This window comes from Suillus plorans, assembly GCF_016647745.1.
Source record: "Suillus plorans strain S12 chromosome Unknown HD556scaffold_28, whole genome shotgun sequence".
NCBI lineage: Eukaryota > Fungi > Basidiomycota > Agaricomycetes > Boletales > Suillaceae > Suillus > Suillus plorans.
In genome coordinates, this window is record NW_024537412.1 from 49,792 (window position 1) to 72,400 (window position 22,609).

At 50.1% G+C, this 22,609-nt stretch overlaps 4 protein-coding genes across 4 annotated transcripts; all 4 read right to left on the reverse strand.

Moving 5' to 3' along the window:
* Positions 1–386: 386 nt before the first annotated feature.
* HD556DRAFT_1308315 (uncharacterized protein) lies at positions 387–1,130 on the reverse strand (the record flags this gene model as incomplete). Its single annotated transcript, XM_041300123.1, has 1 exon — positions 387–1,130. The coding sequence occupies one exon, from the start codon at positions 1,128–1,130 to the stop codon at positions 387–389; it is 744 nt and encodes a 247-aa protein (XP_041160144.1).
* Positions 1,131–5,469: 4,339 nt separating this feature from the next.
* HD556DRAFT_1476184 (uncharacterized protein) lies at positions 5,470–8,257 on the reverse strand (the record flags this gene model as incomplete). Its single annotated transcript, XM_041308535.1, has 5 exons — positions 5,470–5,509; positions 5,614–7,234; positions 7,340–7,637; positions 7,674–8,129; positions 8,159–8,257. The coding sequence occupies 5 exons, from the start codon at positions 8,255–8,257 to the stop codon at positions 5,470–5,472; spliced, it is 2,514 nt and encodes an 837-aa protein (XP_041160145.1).
* Positions 8,258–16,290: 8,033 nt separating this feature from the next.
* Positions 16,291–16,671, reverse strand: HD556DRAFT_1209170 (uncharacterized protein; the record flags this gene model as incomplete). The annotated part of the gene is made up of 2 exons (XM_041296531.1): positions 16,291–16,512; positions 16,564–16,671. Coding segments are annotated over 2 exons (330 nt in total), but the record flags the coding sequence as incomplete, so codon positions are not given.
* A 3,670-nt stretch (positions 16,672–20,341) lies between these two features.
* HD556DRAFT_1237219 (uncharacterized protein) lies at positions 20,342–21,943 on the reverse strand (the record flags this gene model as incomplete). Its single annotated transcript, XM_041297883.1, has 4 exons — positions 20,342–20,425; positions 20,486–20,569; positions 20,627–21,525; positions 21,589–21,943. The coding sequence occupies 4 exons, from the start codon at positions 21,941–21,943 to the stop codon at positions 20,342–20,344; spliced, it is 1,422 nt and encodes a 473-aa protein (XP_041160147.1).
* Between the last annotated feature and the right edge of the window lie 666 nt (positions 21,944–22,609).

Consider the following 22,609-nt stretch of genomic DNA (forward strand, 5'->3'; position numbering starts at 1 on the left):
AAAGGACACTGATTCGTCGATTCGGTGTTCGAAAATTGGAACAAGGTTTGTTTCATTTGCGACTTTGTACCAGTCGAAGTGTGACAGATACGAGAAGCAAATGCTTTCGAATATGGCACAGCGAGATTACTAAGACGCGCAAGAATAACCAGATACAAGTCAAGTCAATTCAAGAACGCCAACGTTACAGATAGCTATACGACGACCCTTTATACTATCTGTAAGTAGGAGCTTGTGATTATTCGTAACAGGCATGTGATAGATACTTGGTTTCAGATAACGAGGGACAGACCCGTCCAGGCCCTTGACCAAGTCCGAAGGCCCGATAGAGTCAAGTCCTGACGTGGGCGTCACATACCCCCCACCAGATGTCGTCCAGCGACATCTCATTTCTTCGGGATACGACCGAGTCCTTTCCCCTTGCCTTTGTCCTGAGCGCACTCTTCCGCTCTGTCATCGTCCATCTCCTCGTCCTCGCCATCGACAGGAGGTGCAGGAGGGTCAGGAACTGGTGTAATAGGAGGGGGAGGAGGAATGGATGGAGTGATGGGGTTATTCAGGCCGGAGGGCCCAGCGAGGGCGTTGGTTAAGGAGGTGGAGGGTGCGAAAGGGCGCATCGCCTCATCATCCTCCCTTCGCCTCCGTTTGGCCTGGCGTTCGGCCACGCTTTTGTCGCGCCAAATGCGCTGCTTCTTGTTCCGCTCCAAGTTGTCCCACAGTGCGTGGTCCAGGAGCTCAGAGCGACGCGAGTCCAACCATTGGCCTCCAGCGTCTTCCCGAGGGTCACGAGGGGTGGGTGCTGCTCGTCGGGTGGCTTCCAGCCCAACGAGTTCAGCCAAGGTTGGGGGACGTCCGGTAATGCGGACTCCCTCGTCCCCTTCTTGCACAATGGCGACTTGCACGCCCGCCCCAGCATTCGAATTTAACGCAACGGCGAAGTCGTCGTAGCCGATGGGTGTGATGATGGTGTTGGGGGCGGTCCCGCTACGCAGGTCGGCGTCGTACTGCAAGTACAGACGCAGCTGGTCAAGGGTGATAGCCAACGAGACGCCGGGGCGGTAACGATCCGCCATGACGAATACCCCGTTCTGGGCACGGAACAGGGGAGTTGGAAGCGGGTTAGAGGACATGGTTTGCGTTGATGAAGTGGTTGGTGAGGTAGAAGTCGATGGGGGAGAAGGGTTGTGGGGCCGGCTTATATGGTCAGGCCAGCCCAAGCCCATTGCGCCTAAAAACACATGTGAGTCAATGTTTGAGACATCGATACTCACTGAGACCTCGTTGCCATCTGTTAGGCCAGAGATGTCGTCGACGCCCAGGACATCGAGGTAGTCACGGAGGGCGCCAAGGTGGTCAACCTGATCGAAGGGTAACCACGTGACGTCTCCCGCCTTCCATTGAACCTCGAACATTGCGTCAGCTCGGCTTCCCTTATGCGATAGAATCCGGTCGACGGCCCATTCTCGTTCCTGAGTTTCAAACTCAGCGACCTGGTTGTCCAGGCGTCCTGGAAACCTTCGATCATCGTTCGGTACGTGCAACCTTAGGTAAGACGCGTGGAACACGTTATGTATTCCCCTCTGCTTCAACCTGGCAGGTAGCTCAATACGATAGGAATTGTTCCCGAAGTCCTCGATTATTCGGTAAGGTCCGACGTACTTTGGTAGCAGCTTGCGTGCTAACCCCTTAGGAAAGTTTAAGTTCTTGGTGGATATGTACACCAAGTCCCCATGTGCAAACGGGCTTGGGCGCCGTTTCTTATTGGCATCCACCGTTTGCTTTACTCTTGCGCTAATGATGCTATCGTGAGCTTCCATAATGGTGCGCTCAATCTTTTGCAGGTAGGTTCTTACTCCCGGATACTCAGATTCTGATGGGTCGTCCCACACCATTGCCCTAGGTGTTCTTCCAGTGTTTGTCTCAAATGGTGAGTGTTTCGTTGATTCTGAGCTCGCGATATTGATAGCGAATTCAATCGCCGGCAGTCTAGGCACCCAGTCTCGCTGATTCAGGGCTATACACGCCCTCAACATTTGGACCACGGTCCTATTGGCGCGTTCAGTGGATCTGTCTGTCTCCGGGTGGTAAGCACTCGACATTTTCAGCTTGGCGCCGATTAACTTATTGAAATTGGTCCAGAATGCGCTTGTGAAAAGCACGTCCCTATCGCTGACTATGTACTTCGGTACGCCGTGGTGTTTATACACCTCGGTGAAGACTAACTCGGCCACTTCTTTAGCCGTGTAAGTGGTTCTACTAGGTACTAGATGAACCATGCCACTAAAGAGGTCGATAATGACAGTTATCGAATCGTATTCGCCGTCCCTGTCCTTTGACAAGGGTAGCGGCCCCAGGAAATCAATGCCCATTGCCTCCCCAGGTTGGGAGGGTACAGGTAAGGGTCTCAGCAGCCCATATGGCCGCTGGTTGCTGGACTTACTCATTTGGCATGTCGCACAGGATTCGCAGAACGCGTGCACGTCTCGCACGATCGTTTTCCATCAGACACGGTCTCTTAAGTATGTGAGTGTCTTTTGTGCGCCCAGGTGGGCCAACAGAGTGTGCGCTTGACTGATTAGGTTCTCCTGCAGCCTTCTACCGTCGACCTTTACGTCCGGTATGCACATCAGTGTCCTATCATTCAGTCGAATATGGATGAGTCCTTCCGCAACCTCAAAGTTGCGGAATTGTTTAGGTGAGTTCATTACCTTCTGAAAGAATGGGTCTTTGTAATATTGACCTCTGATTTCTGCTAGAGTCTCATCCTCCAGTTCCCTTCGTGGCAGCTGCGCCATTGGGGTGAACCGTTCCTCGCCATGGTCCGATTCTGGCTGCTGCGTCTGTGTCTGCTCTGCAGGGAGGTGAGCATCACCTTCCTCCCCGCCCTTCTTTCGTTCACCAGGCCCGAGCAGAACGAAACGATCCCGCAGCCTCCTGGCAAACTCCTTGGACGTCTCAGGGCGTCCACTCTCCGCAGGGACCTCCACCTGTCGTGCCCTCCGCTCACGCAGTGGCCGTAGGGCGGTAGACTCGCACGGTACTGAAGGTGCAGAGGTACCCTGTGCTGGTCCGGTAGATTCGCACAATACTGATCGGTCAGGTGCGTCCGGTGCTGTCCCCGTAGATTCGCACAATACTGATCGTTCAGGTGCGCTTGGCTCTGTCCCCGTAGATTCGCACAATACTGATTGTTGCCTGACCCGGCGACCTTTAGGCAGCCAGGCTGGCACCACCACCGGTTTTGCAGCAACCCGTGAGCTACGCCTCAAAGAAGGCTCCATTCTCGGTTCGCCCGCCACCATGGGTATCGACGCTAGGTGTGTCGTGCCCCCGTCACCCTCCTGGTCCCCATCGTGTTCTGTATATTCGCTGGGCACGGCTCTGGGTCCATCAAAGGAGTACATACGTGATAGGGCGTCGGGCAGGAGGTTTTCCTCACCCGGTATGTACTTAACGTCGAAGTCAAATTCACCTATCTTCTCAAGCCATCGCGCTTGCCGTCCACTAACGTTCTTCTGATTCAACAGATGAATCAAACCCTTATGGTCCGTCAGCCAAGTGAACTTGGCTCCCTGCAGCATGTCCCTATGCCTCAGCATGGTCTCTACCCCGGCCAACATTTCTTGCTCGTGCACAGCATAGTTGCGCTGCGCGGGATTCAGCTTCGCGGAAAAGAACGCTGCAACCTTTGCGCATTTCCAGTCCTCCCCTTGGCACACAACCCCGCCTATACCTCCCAGGCTAGCGTCTGTCATGACGTAGATGGGAGGCGCGCTCTTGGCATAGTCCAGCGGAACACGGCAGTGTGGCGCGCATGCGGCCACATACCGCTTGACTTCCTCAAATGCGCGCTGTTGCGCAAAGTCCCACCGAAAAGGTACTGTATCTCCCGTTACTTCAGACAAGACTCCCAACGGGATCCTGACCTTATAAATGTCGTCCGCCAGGTATCCCACAGAGCCTATGAAGCCCCGGCATTGGTCCCTGTTCGCCGGAGTCTTCCAATTGAGGACACGGTCAACTTTTTCCGGGTCCATACGGATCCCGTTGCCGTCAACCACCCGTCCCAGGATCTTCACCTCGTCGCACAGGAATTTCAATTTCTTTTCACTAAGGTAAAGCTTTTCCCGTTCTAAAATGTCCAGAACGATCTTAATGTGAGCTATGTGATCCGACAGCATATCAGAGTAGAGTATGATATCGTCCAGGTAAACGTCCATCCATCTGCTGATGTACGCCCCGAATAACTGATTCATTACAGCCTGATATGTGGCCGGCGCATTGCAGTCACCCTGCTGCAACACCTGGCTCACCATGTTGCCATCCGGCGTCGTCATCGCTGTACGAGGTACGTGTTCTGGTATGACGCGTATTTGTTCATACGCATCCTGACCATCCATCAGAGAACGATAATGCTTACGCGCGACACGGCGCAGAATACCCTCCATGTCTGGCAACGGCGACGTAAGTTTGTGAGTGTTCTTATTTCTCTCTCGCAGGTCTACAACCGTTCTTAACCGATCTGACCCCGGCTTCCTTATAAACAGCATAGGTACTGTATTGCCGGCGCTAGTGACCTGCCACCTCCCACTGGCTAGGTAAGACTGTCGCTTCTCCGCCCACTGTGGTCTCAGCGGCTCAGGGCACCTGGAAGGTCTCCATGGGTAAATCTTATTCTCGTCTATCAGCGGGATAGTGTGGTTGATGGACCTCAAGGGAGGTAAGCTGGTCTCGCTTGCCTTAGCGCACAAGGGTTGTGCTAACTGTCGCAAGTCTTCGCGCACTTTTTCTAGGTCCTCTGTCTCGACAGCGGCTGCGCGCGCTTCGAGCGTAGTCACCTCTACTCCCTTCATGGGCAATGGCAATGCACTCCCGATGTTCACTCGCGGTGGGTTCAACCCCACCATTACCTTATGCTGGAAGAGGAACGGTGTCCCAAGCACTACATCGTAATTTTGTAAGTTAATTACATCGAAATAACGCTGCTCGCTAATGTTCTGGTACTTCATCTGCACCCTAGTGCCATAATTTACCTTAGTCCGGGATCCCTGGACAGCCAGCTGCACTACCAACGGTTTGGTAAGTTCAGCCTTCTGTACTTTCAGTTGTTCTGCCAGAGTTACTGACATGAAATCCGACAGAGACCCAGAATCGATTAGCGCACGAGCCGGTCGCCCGTTGATGTTGACTACGACGACGACCGGCTTAGGTATCATTCGCTTGAAGTCTTTGGTCACTGCGGCTCCTCTCTGCAATGCCGGGTAGGTTCCTGCAGGTATCTGCTGGCCATTTAACTCAATCGCGAATAGGTGGGTCTCATCCCCCCAAAACTTCGCATTGGGTGGCAAAGAGTACATCTCCCTCGCCACCTCTTCCAACTGACGCTCAATCTCCGTCAAGACCTTTTGGTCTAACATCCTTAAGATGTTAAACTCCAGCGCTTCATTCGCCCTTAGCCCTTCGCAGAGTCTATCGTGAGCCCCCGTTAACCTTTTCTCGTACCAGGACGCTAACTCAAACTTAGGGTTCATTAGCAACGGGATTGGCACCTTAACCGTGAAGCCCCGGAGATAATCCCGGATCAAGTACGCCCCATCATACTGTCGGGCGCACTCAAACCTCTCCGGGTGATGCGTTCCACGAACCGGGTCACCCGGGTAACGTCTCCGCTGCTTTAGTAACTGCTCTGCGCGTGCCGACAATGGGGTCTCCATCGTCATCTTAGGTCCTGGTTCTCTATTTCGCCATTGACGAATTTGCTTTGGGTCCATTCCCTGAAGAGCCCCCACCCTCTGCACATACCATTCGGCCAGTCTGAACTGTGGGTTCAGCAGCAGTGAGGTGAGCACAGTTAGTTCGGTGTCCCTTCGATCCTCCCTGTCCATTATAACATGCTCTATTTCAGATATACAGTACACGAAGAATCGTTCAGGGTCGATGGGTAGCCATGGATTGGTATCCCATGGGTAGAATCCTCCATCCAGTATATATTTCGCCCGCATGGCCACTGGGTCTCCCATGGCCGTTTCTTTAACGCCCCGCGCCGCCCAGTCAGGATCCTTCCCAGGTCCATCGTAGAACGTCGTGGGTCTGCGCCTTCTAGGCAAAGGTAAGGGATATCCATCCTCGGATTCGCTTTCCTCATCTGACTCTTCGTCACTCTCCGAACTTTCATAGTCTAGTCCTATGGACGCACAGCCGAGCTCGGTGGCACCATTCGACGCTATGGCGTCATCTTGGTGAGGTACCCTTTCTGCCTCGCTCAGGTCTACCTGTATGCTGAAGTTCTGTACACCAGGGGGCGCATTACCACCCCCTGTCCTTCTGACAGTGGTCCTGTCAGGGCAATTCCTGGATATATGTCCTGGCTGATGGCACACATAGCAGAGGCCCTCAGCCGCGTGCCTTTCTTTCTCAGCCTGACTCAGCCGGTCAGGTTTCCTCTCTGCAGGTGAGTTTTTCCCTTGTCCAGTATCCTTCCTCTGTCCGCGATTCAGTCCGTTTTCGGCAGTTCCCGCACGATTCCCTCTATCGTGCTTTCTCCAAGACCCGCCATCGCCTTTTTGCGGGGCTCGGTTTCCTTTGTCCTTGTGTCGCAGCCGTCCATCCTCCCGGCGATTGGTATTTTGGCCACCTCCGTTCGTCCCTCCGGAGCCAGAAGTGGGTTTCTCCTTGTCTCGCCGGTGGATTGGCACTGAGTGTGCTATTTCTATTATTTCTGCAGCGTTTCTTACTTCGCGGAAACTCGACGATTCCGGGTTTAACTCCTTCTTCCAGAGTTCAGCCTGGATGCTGGGACTTAGGCCTGTCCAGAATCGCGACACCTTTTGCCGTTCCTCCACGTCGCCTATCATGTTCCAGAGTTCACTCAGCTCATAGACGTACTCGCGGACGGACTTAGTATTTTGGTAACATTTATTTAACTTCGCTCTCTGTTCCATTCTAAAATTGACAGGGAAACAATAGTTAAACAATTTCGTGAAGAACTCCCGGAGTCTCCATCGGTAAGGGTCTCCAGAAACTTCTCTTATGTAGAACTCACGCGCTCTCCCCTTTAGATGATGAGCGAGGATGTAAACTCGCCTCTTTCGTTCGACATGGCCATCTTTGACATAGGCCGTCCCCTCAGTCAGAAACTGGTGAAACGCCCTCGAATCAGGTGAGCCGTCGTAATTTACGGGTGGGATAGGTTTTAACGTGCTTTTCTTTTTAGCACGATCGCGTCGTCTCTTTGCTCGTCAACGTCGCGAGTTATTCGACGAGCTGGACGATGACAACGAGCTGGAAGAGCCTTCCGAGTCTGACGAGCTGAAGTCGCTGGACTCGTCACTGGGCTCACTGTCTCCTCGTCTTCGGGTGCGTCTTTCGCTTTTGTCGCGCTGCTTGTCCAAGCGGCCTAACGCTTGTCCTATGTAGCTTTTGGGTGCCACTTGTCGCGCGGGGTCCATCGCCTTAGGCGTCGCGCGCCGCTCTCTAGGGTCCGAAGACCTTTCCAGTGCATGATCGACTAGCGCACCAACGGGATCTCTATCTCCGATCCTGGTACGTCTCTTTCCTCTTTTCGTCCTTGGAGTTAGATCTAACGTTTCTCTATCGCTTGCCGTGGTTCGAAGCGGACGAGATCTGATCTTGTACCTCTCTCGAAGATATTCTTCGTATCATTTCTCTATCACCTTTTCCGCAGCTCGCACCGCGGCCTCTGCCTCGGTCCTGGTGATCAAGTCATCTCCCGGGACCTTCTGTTGAGTCCGGCTATCAGCGTCTCTTGGCGCTGACCCTTCGTCAGAGCTCTGGGCCCATTCTTGCGCCGCCTTATATGTGCGCAGCGCCTCTTCCTGTGCCCTGACGTCCGGCCCTCCTCCTCGTGCTGCTCGGTACGACGCCAGTGCAGCACGTTGGGCCTCCAGGTCAATATCTTCCTCATCGAGGTTGGCGTTGCCCCAATTCCTGGGGTCCGGGACCTTTCCTTTGTCCTTGGAGGGTCCAGCTACTTGGGACTCCTCCGGCTCACTGCCGTCGGATGACGGACGACTAGGTATGTTCCATCTAGTCCAAACTCTTTCTTTCTCAGCCGGGGTCAACTTATTTTCGGCTTCTCTCACCAGGTTTTCTTGTTCCCGGGTCAGATTCTGATGCTCACCCTTCTTCTGGGTCACACCTCTGGCGCCTGCAGCGCGCCTTCGTTCAATAGTGGTCCATTCCCCACTCTGGCCGTCGCCAGTGTCCGTGGGTCTTTCTGGTGACCAACTCCTCTCATTAACTGGAGTATCTAAGTGAGTATTCTTCTCTGTTTCATTACTATCTCTACTAACAGAAGTATGTATGTTTACTGGGGTTTGTTTACCCAGACCTTGCCCTTCGGTCTCCGTTGTCTCACTTTGTAGACGAGCGGGGGTCTCCCCGAGCGCACCTGGCATCGAGGGAATACGCGCCATGAGCACGTCGCTGTACGAGCGCGCGTGCTGTCCGGCAGAATACGCAGGAGATACAGCACGAGGCTGTGGTGTTGGACTCAGTCGTACATGATGACTGTACGAGCACAGGAGTAAAAGGATTAGTAATACATACATAGATGAATAATGTAGGGAACACCGACTTACCCGGGAATAGCCGGAGCGGTGTCGATTAGTAAGCACAGCACGGAGAACAGACAAGTCCGTTTTCATATGTTTCGGATCGGACGCATAGTATTAACCGTTTAACAGTATATATATTGTACGAAGTAGTTACAATGAAGAAAGCCTTTTTATCAAATATTCTACTCTAAAACATCTACTCTAAACTACAGATAACTACAGGTTATGAGCCCTGCTCCGACAATCATGGATAACACGCACCACAGCAGCTCCTCATTGTACACCATCCCCAAACTTGCCGACGATGGCTCGAATTGGATAACCTACAAGGAAAGAGCGTTAACAGTGATCCGCGCACGAGGATTGATGCGATACCTTGATGGTCGAATCAAAGAACCTACCCCATACAAGACCAACTCGGCTGGAAAGTACGAAAAGGCTGATGGCACGGTAGCAACTGAAACAGAAGTAGAAGAACTTGAAGAGAAGATAGATGAATATCTACAGAAGGACTCACTCGCAAAGCAACACTTATTTAGCACGATCTCGGATCAGCTATTGTTGCGCGTCCAGCACCTTGGCAACGCCTCGAAGATATGGTCCGAAATTCGGACAATACACGAAGGCAAGACAGAATTAGTTCAAATAGATCTGCGCCGGAAGTTGCAAGAATCAAGATGTGAGGAAGGAGGTGATGTGAAGACTCACTTTGGGGACATGTTTCGCATCCGCGAAACGCTAGCAGGCATGGGGGCGAGCATAGAAGAAAAGGACTTCTACGCAATTATAATGGGATCTCTGCCAGAATCTTACAGACCCCTGTTATCGTCAATCAATGCGACAGCCCGAATCACAAAGCAACCACTCACCCCATACGAGCTAGTCAGTGTCGTCTCTGAAGAGTACGAGCACAGACAACTAGCAAACCCAAAGACCTCAAAGAAAGGAGGCAACAGCGCATTCTCGGCCAAGGACAGTACGAAAAGGAATTGTACAAGCACCGCAAGCAAGGATGTTACGTGTTTCAACTGCGAGAGGAAGGGTCATTACAAAACCGATTGTTGGAGACCTGGAGGAGGGAAAGAAGGTCAGGGACCAAGGCAAGGTGGAAAGGCGCCAAGACAAACGGCTAATGCGGCAGACAAGATCGAAAGAGCAAATGATTATGCTTTTGTCACGTCAGATCTAGCAAATGTGGCAAAAAGGATCAACATACCTGCCGAGAGACAAGGAGCCATTATCGATTCGGGCGCAACGTCCCATTTCTGCCCCGACCGCTCGAAGTTCATAACATTCACCTCCATCAAAGCACAAGATGTGCACACTGCAGACGGTTCTACCATCAGCGCCATAGGAAAAGGGGATATAAAGATAGACCTACCTTTGGGAACAAAGAAGACCACTGTGACTCTCAAAGACACCCTATATACGCCAAAGATGGCATTCACGTTAATATCGGCCAACAGAATCGCTACCGCCGGTTTCGCATTACACCTCGAAGATAACATGTGCAGGATATTGACCCCAGCACCAGAGCGAAGACCCATAGCCGAAATTCCTCAAATAGAAGGACTATATCGAATCGCGGCATCAGTGACCCATAGCGCAAACTCAGCAATAACGAAACATACCATCGATGAATTACACCGAGCATTGGGACATGTATCCCACGAAGCGATCACAAATGCTATAAAGAAGGGCATGATCAGAGGTATAACGTTAGATGAAAGTTCAAACCCTACCTTTTGCGAAACGTGCGCAAAGGCCAAAGCCACTCGACAACCATTTCCAAACGAGTCAAAGACCAGATCATCCGCATATGGGGACCTCGTCCATACAGATCTATGGGGTCCGGCACAAACCGAAACGATAAACGGATGCCTGTATTATATCACCTTTACAGATGATTTTAGTCGGGAAACGAGGGTAACATTCCTGAAGAGAAAGAGCGACGCACTTACCGCATTCAAGGAATACGAGGCTTATGTAAGCCGACAATATAATGCGCGTCTGCGCAAAGTACGTTCGGATCGAGGAGGAGAGTACCTAAGCAAGGAGTTTGATGAATATCTGAAGGAAAAAGGAATAAAGAGACAACTCACCGTGCACGATTCCCCACAGCAGAATGGTGTAGCCGAAAGACTAAATCGAACATTAGTCGAACACGCGCGAGCCATGCTACTCGCAAAGGACCTACCAAAGTTTTTATGGGCCGAAGCCGTCAATTACACAACATGGCTCAAAAATCGCCTACCTTCGAGGGCGATCCCAGGATACACGTCCTATGAATTGCTACACAAAGCAAAACCAAGTTTAGTAAACGCACGGGAATTCGGCGCACGACTCTATGTGCACTCACCAGATGGAGGAAAGCTCGAAGCTAGAGCAGAAGAAGGTCAATTTGTGGGAATAGACGAGGAAAGTAAAGCTTACCGAGTATACTGGCCGAAGAAGAGAAGAGTATCTGTCGAACGCAATGTTAGCTTTGTCCCGCCGGACGTCATCGTTCGTAACGACATACTGGACGAGGGGGAGTATAACCAGGAAGAACAGATCAACATACCGAATATCGTCCAGCCCGTCGCAACATCCCAAGTCCCACAAACACCAAGCCAACCTCCCAAAACGCCACCCCAGAGTACACAGCAACTTCCAGACCCAATAACGCCCAGAACCACGAGAGTACGACCCCCTGCAGGATACTACAAAGCGTTAAATGAAGGAGAAAGAGCAACCATAGCAATGGAAAACTCACCGGACAACACTCAATCGAATTCTTTTCCATATATGGCCATGGCAGCCGCAGAGAAGGAACCGACGCTTAGAGAAGCGTTAAATGGACCAGACGCAGAGGAATGGCAACAAGCCATAGACTATGAGATTGGTCAATTAGAGAAACTCAAGACATGGGAAATTGTGGACCCACCTAAAGGCGCGAATATAATACCTTGCCATTTTGTCCTAGCGACAAAGCGTGGACCAAATGGCGAGAAGGTAAAGCTGCGTGCGAGACTTGTCGCAAATGGTCAGCGCCAAGAGTACGGCGTAGACTATCAAGAAACATTCGCACCTACCTCAAGTATGACGACAATTCGTACTGTCCTAACGATGGCAGCTAAGCACAACTGGGAAATACATCAAGTCGATGTTAAAAGTGCTTACCTCAATGCCAAGCTCAACGACGACATATATATGCGCGCGCCGCCAGGATACTTGAACAAAGGAGACGAAGGAAAGGTATTAAAGCTATTGCGTAGCTTATATGGCCTAAAGCAGGCCGGTTTTGAATGGTCCGAGGAGCTAGAAGAATTTTTCCTCAGTAACGACTTCACGCGCTCTCAAGTCGACCAAGCCGTATACTATCGACAAGCCGAAGAAGAACATACCGTTATCACCGTTTCCGTCGACGACATGGCCGTCACATCAAAACACCTAAAGCACATCCAAAAGTTCAAAGATCAGCTTTGTAAACGTTTTGAGATTTCGGACCTAGGAGAGCTTACCTGGCTCCTAGGACTAAAGGTTGAAAGGGACCGAAAGGCGCAGACCATAATGTTGTCGCAAGAAGCATACATCGACACTATAGTCGAGAGATTCAGGATGAAGGATGCGACAACGTCGCAAACACCAATGGAAACTGGAGTAGTTCTAATGAAAGAGTCATCAGACCATTCACCAGACACCAAACCTGAAATACCCGAACAACACGTACCGTATCAACAGGCCATTGGATCGCTAATGTATGCTGCGACGAGCACACGTCCGGATATAGCCTTCGCTGTTTCGATACTCTCGCAGTTCATGCGAGAGCCAGCTAGTGCGCACTGGGAAGCTGCTAAACGAGTCATACGCTATCTAAAGGGGACAAAGAATTCAAAACTTACCCTAGGAACCACAAATCAAGGTTTAGAAGCGTTTGTAGACGCTGATTGGGCGAGTCAGCCCCATCGACACTCAATATCGGGCTATATCGTCCTGTTGCACGGATCTCCAGTAGCGTGGAGCGCGCGAAAGCAGTCGCTAGTTGCTTTATCAACCGCCGAAGCGGAATATATTGCGCTGACGTCGGTAGCGCGCGAAATCCTATATCTAAAAAGTCTCATCAGTGAGCTATACGAGCCGATGGATGAATGTATCCCCACCTACTGCGACAACCAAGGAGCAATAGCGTTAGCATCAAACAACAAATTCCGCGCACGCACCAAGCATATTGACATAAGGTATCATTACATCCGCGACCTTGTCGAAAACGGCACCATCCAACTCCAATATTGTCCGACGCTCGAAAACGTTGCGGACGCTTTTACGAAAGCACTGCCGGCACCACGGTTTAGGGAATTGAGAGGGAAGATGAAGGTGGACTGTGCTCGAGGGGGAGTGTTGGACTCAGTCGTACATGATGACTGTACGAGCACAGGAGTAAAAGGATTAGTAATACATACATAGATGAATAATGTAGGGAACACCGACTTACCCGGGAATAGCCGGAGCGGTGTCGATTAGTAAGCACAGCACGGAGAACAGACAAGTCCGTTTTCATATGTTTCGGATCGGACGCATAGTATTAACCGTTTAACAGTATATATATTGTACGAAGTAGTTACAATGAAGAAAGCCTTTTTATCAAATATTCTACTCTAAAACATCTACTCTAAACTACAGATAACTACATGTGGTTCTCCCGGAGACGAGACCAATGAAGAGAGGGCAGACTCACTGTTAGTACGTAGAGGTCCAGCCTCTCTGGTGGTTGTTTTATTGGTCTTCTCGGTAGTAGCTTTGCGGGCACGTGTATCGCGCAGCTGGTACCGAGGGATACGAGATTCGGTGATTGTTGTAGTAATAGCCATGTTGGAATGGATAGATGTTGCCTAGACGTAGAACGACTGGTGGATCAGACCGGTGTTCCGAGTGAAGAGCAAGACAAGAGAGTTAAGCTTGTTGAAGGTTAAAAAATATGTGACAGATACGAGAAGCAAATGCTTTCGAATATGGCACAGCGAGATTACTAAGACGCGCAAGAATAACCAGATACAAGTCAAGTCAATTCAAGAACGCCAACGTTACAGATAGCTATACGACGACCCTTTATACTATCTGTAAGTAGGAGCTTGTGATTATTCGTAACAGGCATGTGATAGATACTTGGTTTCAGATAACGAGGGACAGACCCGTCCAGGCCCTTGACCAAGTCCGAAGGCCCGATAGAGTCAAGTCCTGACGTGGGCGTCACACGAAGTGTACCGTTTCTTTTCAGTGACCTTAAAAATATTTCTTATGCTTCGCAAGCATAGTTGTGAGAAAGTTAAGGTACGCGATTTACGACAAAGACGGTCTCCCACTGGTATTTCTGGGTTGGGGGATTCAGGAGGTGAGGCCATGATCGCAAGCAAGTCTATCTACAGACTAGTATCTCTCATAGCCTCTGAGTGTTCAAGTGGTTCATGTGTTTTGGACAGTTCAACTCTTACGAGTCCGCATAATTTTGCAATCAGCTGTAAGACGCGGTGCCGTGCGCAGTTCTCTGGTCATTGTACCGAATATAAGCTGGGGAACAATACGAATAGCTTGTGAGGTCCGCGTTTGTGACGAACATCTACCACAGTGCCGCCAATTTTTTTTCCTCGGGCAAGCGCGAAAGCTGACTTGCATTTCAAAAGGAATGGCCAACCCCCACGAGGTACTCATCTGCATCAAGTGATATAATTACAACAAAGTATATACTTTCCATTTGGTCTGCATAGGAGTGATACTGTGCATCGTCTGACTCTGACTGATATTCAGCTTTGAACTATGCTGCCCTATTTCCCAGCGCATCCTGTAGGCGTTTAACTGCCAACTTCGCTTCATCATCATCGAGTGCCTCGTATATCCGATCCACCAATCGAACGAGACTCCCCGCATCATATCGAGCACTCGGTGTTTCCAGGAGATCGAGAGTGTACGTGACAATACTGGGCAGTGCCTCAACTGCTTCTGCCTCAAGGTGGAGGTCATTCCAACGCATCGCCCACCATGCTCTTTTGACCAGCTTCCACCATTCCTGCTCGGATATATTGTCCGGAAAGCCCGGTGGAGTAGGAGTCTCTGGGGCTGCGGGCAGTGTGGCTGCAAGGGTTGTAGTGGGACGAGATTCTTCCTCGTTCGTAGGTTCAGAGTCCGGAGCAGAGGCCAGGGTAGCTGCCCTCAACGAGCTTCGATAACCCCCCGAGGAGTTCATCCGTATCAATATGGCTGCAAGATAGTAAGAATGAGATGCGACAGATAATATTGATGGATTGTTCTTGATGACGTGGTCTAGCAGAGATGTACATCGCTCTATGTGACCGGCTTTCTCTAAGTGAGCACGCCAATCACTTTGCTTTGCCAGAGTGAAGATTAGTCGTAGATAGCAGTCGTCACGTCTGGGATTGAAGACAGCGTCCGGTTCATCATCAAATCGCTGCGGCGCGACAGGTTTGGTTGCAACGAACAGAGCTGGCGCAAGTTTGCCTAATAACTTCTCCCGAAATTCTCCCTCCTCCTTGTCGACTATCTCCACTAGTTTAAAACGAGCATCGAATACAGCTCGAAGGGCTGCATGGCGAAGTCGGGATGGTTTATCTGCTTCCATGGCGAAGATGATGGAATCAAGGTAATTGTCTCGTCTGGTGTCACTTCCCAGATCCCGCATGGCACTCAATGCGAGCAGCGCATCTCCCATGGCATCGAAGTTCCTCGCTGCAGACTTCCGGAAGTGTACCAGGAAGTCCACGAGCCAATCAAAGTCTTGTGTAGTACGCGGGTCGTCCTTCCAGTCGAAAACACCATCCCAGATCAATGCAGCATCGGTTGGCAGCAAAAATCCTGGGCAACCAGTCACGATAGTGAGGCGCAAAGCATCACGTGCATCACTTTCATGATCTTCATCTAAAGTTGTGGCGTACTGGTGGAAAGATGATTTGCAGTCATCAAGTCCCCAGGGAAGACTGAGGTCTTGCCAACGAGACCACGTATCCAACGACCATGTATCAGAGTGCATAACATTAGAGGAAGTATAGTTCCGTATACTTTCATCACATGCTACGTGATGCAAGGCTCTTCCGCACGCAAGGGCTCTTCGGCGTGCCGAAAAGGTCCGGACTCCAGCAGCAAGGCACGCTTTGAATGTGCTCAGCAAGCGCGAGCATATAGTTTGCATGTGCAGTTCGGGAAGTAATTCGGGGGTCCATTGGACGGAAGGCACCAGCCAAGCGACCGAACTGATCACTTCTGGATCTGTGAAGGATTCGAATATCCACTTCATAGACGGTACATCGGAGAGCGGCTCTTCGAGCTCTCCGGGATCATGCTGTGATGACACTTCGCCGTTTCTATGCATACGCCAGTCTTTGATGTACGTGTATGCGCGCCTGTAGAACATGCGGATGACTGCTGAAATAGGAGTTTGGAAAGGACACTGTGAAGATTTTAAGGAGACGACGATGATAAACCAGTAAAAAAACACGCCGAACGCCATCGACACGACGACAGCGATGGCTAATTTTCCCTGCCGAGACCATACGAAGGCTGAGATGGCAACCCCAAATAAAAGGAGCGAGATTTGCAGTAAAACGGGAAACGATTGCAGCATAGCATGAAACTGCCATGCTTCCAATCCATCTAACTTGTGCTGTCTGTGCTTTCCGCGTTCTTCGAGGGAACCACGAATATTGTTCGATTTATAATGGCTGAGCCACTGCTTGCCGAGTACAGCTCCGAAAGCAGCCAGAAGGCTGAACGACAATGCAACATATGCCAAACCTTGAAACCAAGTGCCGTTGGGCGACTTGGCGTCTGATTCGGTGGAAGATGAGACGGTAATATTTGGGGAGGTATTTTGAATGAAGATAGTGGTCGCGGAATCGGGTTGCATGGCAATGATAAAAGCTGTATTGATAGCAGAGAAGAGACCAGACTACGATGTTCTCTCAGTCAGATGAGCGCATCAAAGAATTTGATAGCTTACGAATATGAGCACGATGTCCATATCGCTATTGTTCCGCTCTAAGAACTCATCATCGTGCTCTTTGGCAACTTTGTCGTAAGTGACCCAGAACCTGCTCCGTACGTCCTTGTCTCCTTTTTGCGCGATACTTGAGTCCTGTAGCGTCTCAAGAATTTGCCGCAAAAGGTCCTGCGTTCTAATGTTGGCAATTAGTTAGCCATTGATTATCCATGTTAATCGCATGATGTACTCATTGGGAGATGTGCTTTGTTGTTGATATTCTTCGGATAGTACACTTTGTCGTTGAGATTCTTGAGACAGGTGACGTGTTGATAGAGGAGGAGGTCGCGGAATGTCCCTCCGATTACTAGTAGATGAGCCATTAGAATACGGCTTTTGGGTCAAAAAACCTCACTCACAGATTGTTCCTGTTATCAACCATTAGTACTAGCAAATTATGTCCTTTGTCGCTGTAACGGTTGAGCAAAATACTACTGACAATTTGATGCCGAGGCCGTCACCGAAGCAGATTGCAACACATATACTTATATATGGGTAGAGCTTGCTGAGGACCTGTGCTAACCCACGGCGCGCGCTAGGGGCGGTAGATTTCATAGGCCGCAGTGACAGGTGAAGCATTTGATATGATAGTTCCTAGCCTTATTTGCTACGATTGAACGCATTCCCCATACCCTGTGATACTCCCCACACGGGAGACTAACTAAAGTGACAGGGAGCGCCCACTGCCATCAGAAAAGATCTTTATTGGAAGGATCAGAGGCCATTCTTCGTCCCAAAGTTGTGGTTAGAGGAGACTAAGCAGCGCCAAAATGATAACGAACCTAATAATATTATGATTGTACCCTGAGTTCTTGGCGTGTGATACTAAATACGCCTCACTTGAGACGCTCAGTGGCCATGGCACGAAGGCAGTCGTCCATGAAAATGGTAGCAGGTGCTGGTACACATTGCATGAAATCAAGTAAGGTGAGTCAACGCCGGTGACGGACAGATGTATGTGGCTATTTGTCATCGTTGTACATAAGTTACAGCGAGCAAATGCTGCAAATCAACCATTTCCGATTTCCAATAGATGCCTGTTCTTGCATGGGAAGCGGTACAACCAGCTGGAACCAGATAGCAAAGGGTTAACTTATACGAAGCGCCGGTCTCAGACGGTACCCTTCAATGGGAAGAACATCGGTGCCATCCATCCTGTTGTCTCGCTTGTTAGTACACTGGTGCGTTTATCCCTGATGCCTCCTTCTTTTACCTCGTCTTGAATTTCAATGGCCCTTCTGCTGGCTGATCGGAGGTGGCCTTCATGGCTTCTGCCAACTTGATAATCTCATATCACTGTGGAAACCAGGACGGTCAATCAAACTCCTATTTTCTGTACAGCGAACAAAATGCAGCTATCTTGAAAGATGATTATGTTGGTTCGAATGAGAAAATGTGGAGCCAAGGATACCAAGAATCGGAGCAATCATGATTGTTACTAGACAGAAGGCATCAAGTCAGAATGAAAGTATGCGCAATATCCAGAATCTTCAGCCTCATGCAGGGTAGATGCCAAAGGTGAGGGAGACCTCGTAGTTGTCGTATGTCATCTCAGAGAGTTTTTTGTTCTTCTAGGGTTGTCAACTTACGAATGCCACTCTGGGCGTGATCATCGGGCAAGCAGGTCCTATTCCGCCATGAGCAAGACCACCACGAAGTTGAATTCCACATTCACCACCAGCACAAGTCGGAGTGCCCGCGAACCTGCCGGCCTTGCTGGCACCAAGGGTGAAGCCCAGATAGTCACCATTATGGGTGTTATCAATTCATGCTGATCTTGGAGGCAGAAGGACTCGTCCATCTCAACTTTCTTTCCATGGGAGCAATCTTTCGTTGATTTGCATACTTTGAAGGGGATATCGTCGAAGAAGCTGCTTTTTGACATACATAGTGTTTTCCCGTACGGTGCCCAGTTGTTGGCCATCGGGGAAGGAAAGGATATAGCATTTGATGCCTAGGTATTTATCCACAGGCCGGATAATCCGTGCATGCACATGAGGGTTCGACACTACCATGACCATTGCCACACGTCTGAGGCAATTGGACCGTCTTGTGAGTTCCAATTGGGCAGATGCCGTTTGTCATTTAGATGCATATGCCATCGTGCATAAACGTTCCAGGTGGGCAGCGCGGAGGAGGGGAAGTAATAATGATACACTGGCCATCGTTCAAGTTTGTCCCAACCGGACAGATTGGAACTGGAACTGGGAAGCACATGCCATCCTGCAAAAATGTCTCAGGCGGGAAGCGCGGAGGAGGGGAAGCAATAATTGGGATACATTGGTCATCGATCGAGTATGTCGCAGGTGGGCAGTGTTAAGAAGGGGGCTAATGTATTTCGCCATATCGAACGTATACCTTGGCTAACTTGGCAGGCCTTTCCCATATAAGACCACTCACATCACGACTTTTTTGTCTTTGGTGTCCTGATCAGTTACTCTCAATGACCGTCCCCGAAAATATATGCACGAACTTACTGCGTCGATATACTCAACACCAAAGCAAAGTCCGGGTTCTTGAATATATCTTCGTTGACTTCCATAATCGTAAACTGTTGCTCCTCTTGACATAGTGGTGGGAAGGAGTCTCGATTTCCTCAACCTGGACAAAATAAGCCCTGCATAAAATGTCAAGTACTTACATTCTAAAGAGACAAATCAGATCACATGGTACCTACTTGATTGGAGTTTGACACGCTCCGAGCGGTAGATTCAATAGGCTGTAACATTGAGATGAAGGACAAGCGCTCCGGTTAGTGAATCAAAACAAATTTGGGGCTCTTTCCTTCATTGCCACGGCCCACGACCGAGCGCTTTCCACATCAGCTCATGACACTCAGGTGATAGAAGAATCAGGGAAGTCCTGTCTATAAGGGCATACATCCCCGAAGATCAGACAGCGTCTGCATCATAACGGCCATGATGTTTGACTGTACTAAGCTCTGAGCGCGTGATACCAATCCAGCCTCACCTGAGGCGCTCAAGCAAAAATACCAAGGTCAGGGTCACAACAGGTTTTGCCTATTCGGTCAACATGCAAAGAATGCAAGAGACAGCGTTAGTCAAGTACTGATTATCGTTACCGTATTGCAGTAAGAGTCAGGCCTCAGGCTCTCAAGACTTGGTGTAGTCCATGTATGTCCCTGTACTGCGCATCAGGAGTCGAGATTGAGGGCGGACACTTTTGGAAAATGGCGTTTCTTCTATTCAGTCTGTCTACAGGAGGCTAAACAGAACGTGATATCGCTAACAGCGGAAGAAATATCGTTAAGTATGAGTACCTGCTCGTTCAACGCATTGTCCAAGCAACTAGTTCGCGAAGGGGTCATCTTGACAATGTGGAAGGTATGTATCGTGAGCAAAGGGATATCAACGAAGGAATGCGTGGTAGATGGCATTAGTGAAGCTGAGATCTTGAGGTATGTAGATGATAGATAGGATGAAATGCTCAAATGAGGTCATAAATGGTCGTCTGCGTGCATGACAGCGTCAGTTTGATGTTGGACAGAACGGAAAACACGTACGTACGTATACATGGTCGTGGAATCGATACAACTCGTCAGTGAAATTAGTGACCAGAGGCCTTGGGGAAAGGATAATTATCGAATTAGGCGGGTGTAGAACGTAATTCCAGCGTTGTACACTGAAGGTACGCAGTTAAATTATGGAAATCATGACGATCCACGTCTGCTTTCACCTTTTACAGAAAAATGAAAATGGTTTGAGGGCGATGACGGATGCTATGGTCGTTTATTTCCAGAATACCAAGAAAGATGTACGCTGCCGACACCCGCAATGTAGACTTTGGCACGCAGACGACACACCTGGCAAGGAGAACTGGGTTAGCTCCTCCGACAGTAGGAACGACTGTGGAAGCTATTTACAGTATCTGCAACTTCAGCCTTGTGGAAGTTCACATGGAGATCGCCATTAGGCATCCTCGTGATTTGATCCACTTCGCCAAATGACTAAAGATAAGGCAGGAGTCAGTAACGAGAAACCGAAGTCAAGGATGTGAGTCAGACCTGGCACCACTTTTGAACGGCCTCAAGACGTTTAACGTCATTCGGTGCGATGCCACCGATGACTAACTTCTTCTTCGTGCTTCGTGACTGGCTAGCGATCGAAGATAAAGAAACTCTGGGGGCGTGGCTTTTGCCGGTGTACACGATGCGCGGTCGCGTAACGTCTGGCGCTTCCACGAATATATTTGGAAGGGCACTATTCAGGGCCCTCGACTTTGGCGAGAAGGGTAGCCGAATTGTACTCGACTTCCGCGCCAAGGAGCTTGGAAAGCCTGGCGGCTGAGAGTGCTGCGGTTCAGATGCTGGTAACGAGAATGACGCCGGGAATGAGGAACTTGTTTCAGTGGTGAAAAGCGACAGTGAAGAGGTCACAGCCTTGTGAGAACGCGACCTCAAAGATCCAAAGAAATGTGACTTCTGAGGCGTCGAAGGGGGTACAAGCGATGTTCCATCCTCATATATCAGATTGGTAGATGGAGCTGCGTACGAGGAACTTGTGGTAGTTGAGGACATGCTGGGGCGGGAAGAACTACCTGGGGAGTCACGGGTACTGGAGCGTGCATCGCCATCAGAGAGGGACACGAAATGCCCCAATACACTCGGTCGCCACCGCCACGATGAAGGGCTTGAACGTGTACAACGTTCCTCCGATCGAGCTTCGGTTACAAGGTGTGACGTGTGAAGGCTGGAAGAGCGACTGTGGTCATGAGGATTGCTCGCCTCCGAGTTAGAAGTGGCACGGGAGGAGCGTTGAAACATTGACAGGCGTGACGGACTGGGAGATGCTGATGATGCAGCCGGTGAAGGAGATCTAACTGATAGACGAAATTGATGTCGAGATGGAGGGGTATTGAGCCATATGGTCGATTGATGACATGTACCAGCACTATCTGCAAGTGCTGATTGGCCATGCGATCCCTTTGACGTATGAGATGACCTATCTAACACGTGTCATAGATGACGCACCTCTAATTCCACGGGCTCCTCAGGGGGATTATATTCTTGCATGTCGCCGTCATCAACTACGACATAATCGTGCATGCTAGTAGCATCATCCATGCTTCTACGAACAGTTGCCAGACTGAGGTGAGGATACGCCAAGTAAGGATTACACTCAGTTCCAACGTTTTCCGCATCAGTAGAATTCTCGGTGCCATCTGGTCGCTGAACGGTGGAGGAGCCAACCCGTAACTCCTCCAACCATTTTGACAAGCGACTTGAACGGCGACGAAGCGTCCGAGTGTGGTTTTGAGTCGTAAAGATATCATCATCCCCAGCATGGGCGCGAACGGACGCGCTTATCCTGCGGACGGTCATGCCTGATGATTGTGAATCGGGTCTCTTCTCGGAGGGACCACCTGGAGGGGAAAAGAGCATGGGGATAACTTAAATATCAACAAGGGGGAACGCGTCGTGTTATATGTTGCAAAAATTACATACTTGAGTCGGTAAGCGGTCCCGGTCGTGCGGGCTGGGCGATATCATGAGCTGAACTTGAAGCGGATGTGAGTAAGGGAGCGGGTGTCGATACGGAGCCGAAAGACGGTTGACAATCATGCATTGAGCTTAGACCGTAGATACAATGAATCAGGTGGCCGCCGGAGGTGAAAAAGATAGAGATCGTTAGGATGAGCAAGTTAGAGGTAAAAATTTAAGGAGGCCTCGAGAATGAATCTGTGAAGTCGGAGGACGATGGATGGGGTATCAGCTGATGACTGGACTCATGGAACAAAAAGCAAGGAATAAAACGCGAGGCCAAAATGCCAAAACTTGAACACACTCACATTCATATCCGGCTTGTTGAAGGAACGTGGCAAAATTTACGAGAGTCATCTACCGAACCCAGACTCCGAAGTTTCGTGGAATCTAAAGTATGTAGTCCAAAAAACATACCGAAATTGATGGATTTGCAGGGCTGATCTTCGACATTCGCATGTAGGAGAGGTGAGCCCTCACGGCTGGTTATAGCCAGGTCATGGCTGT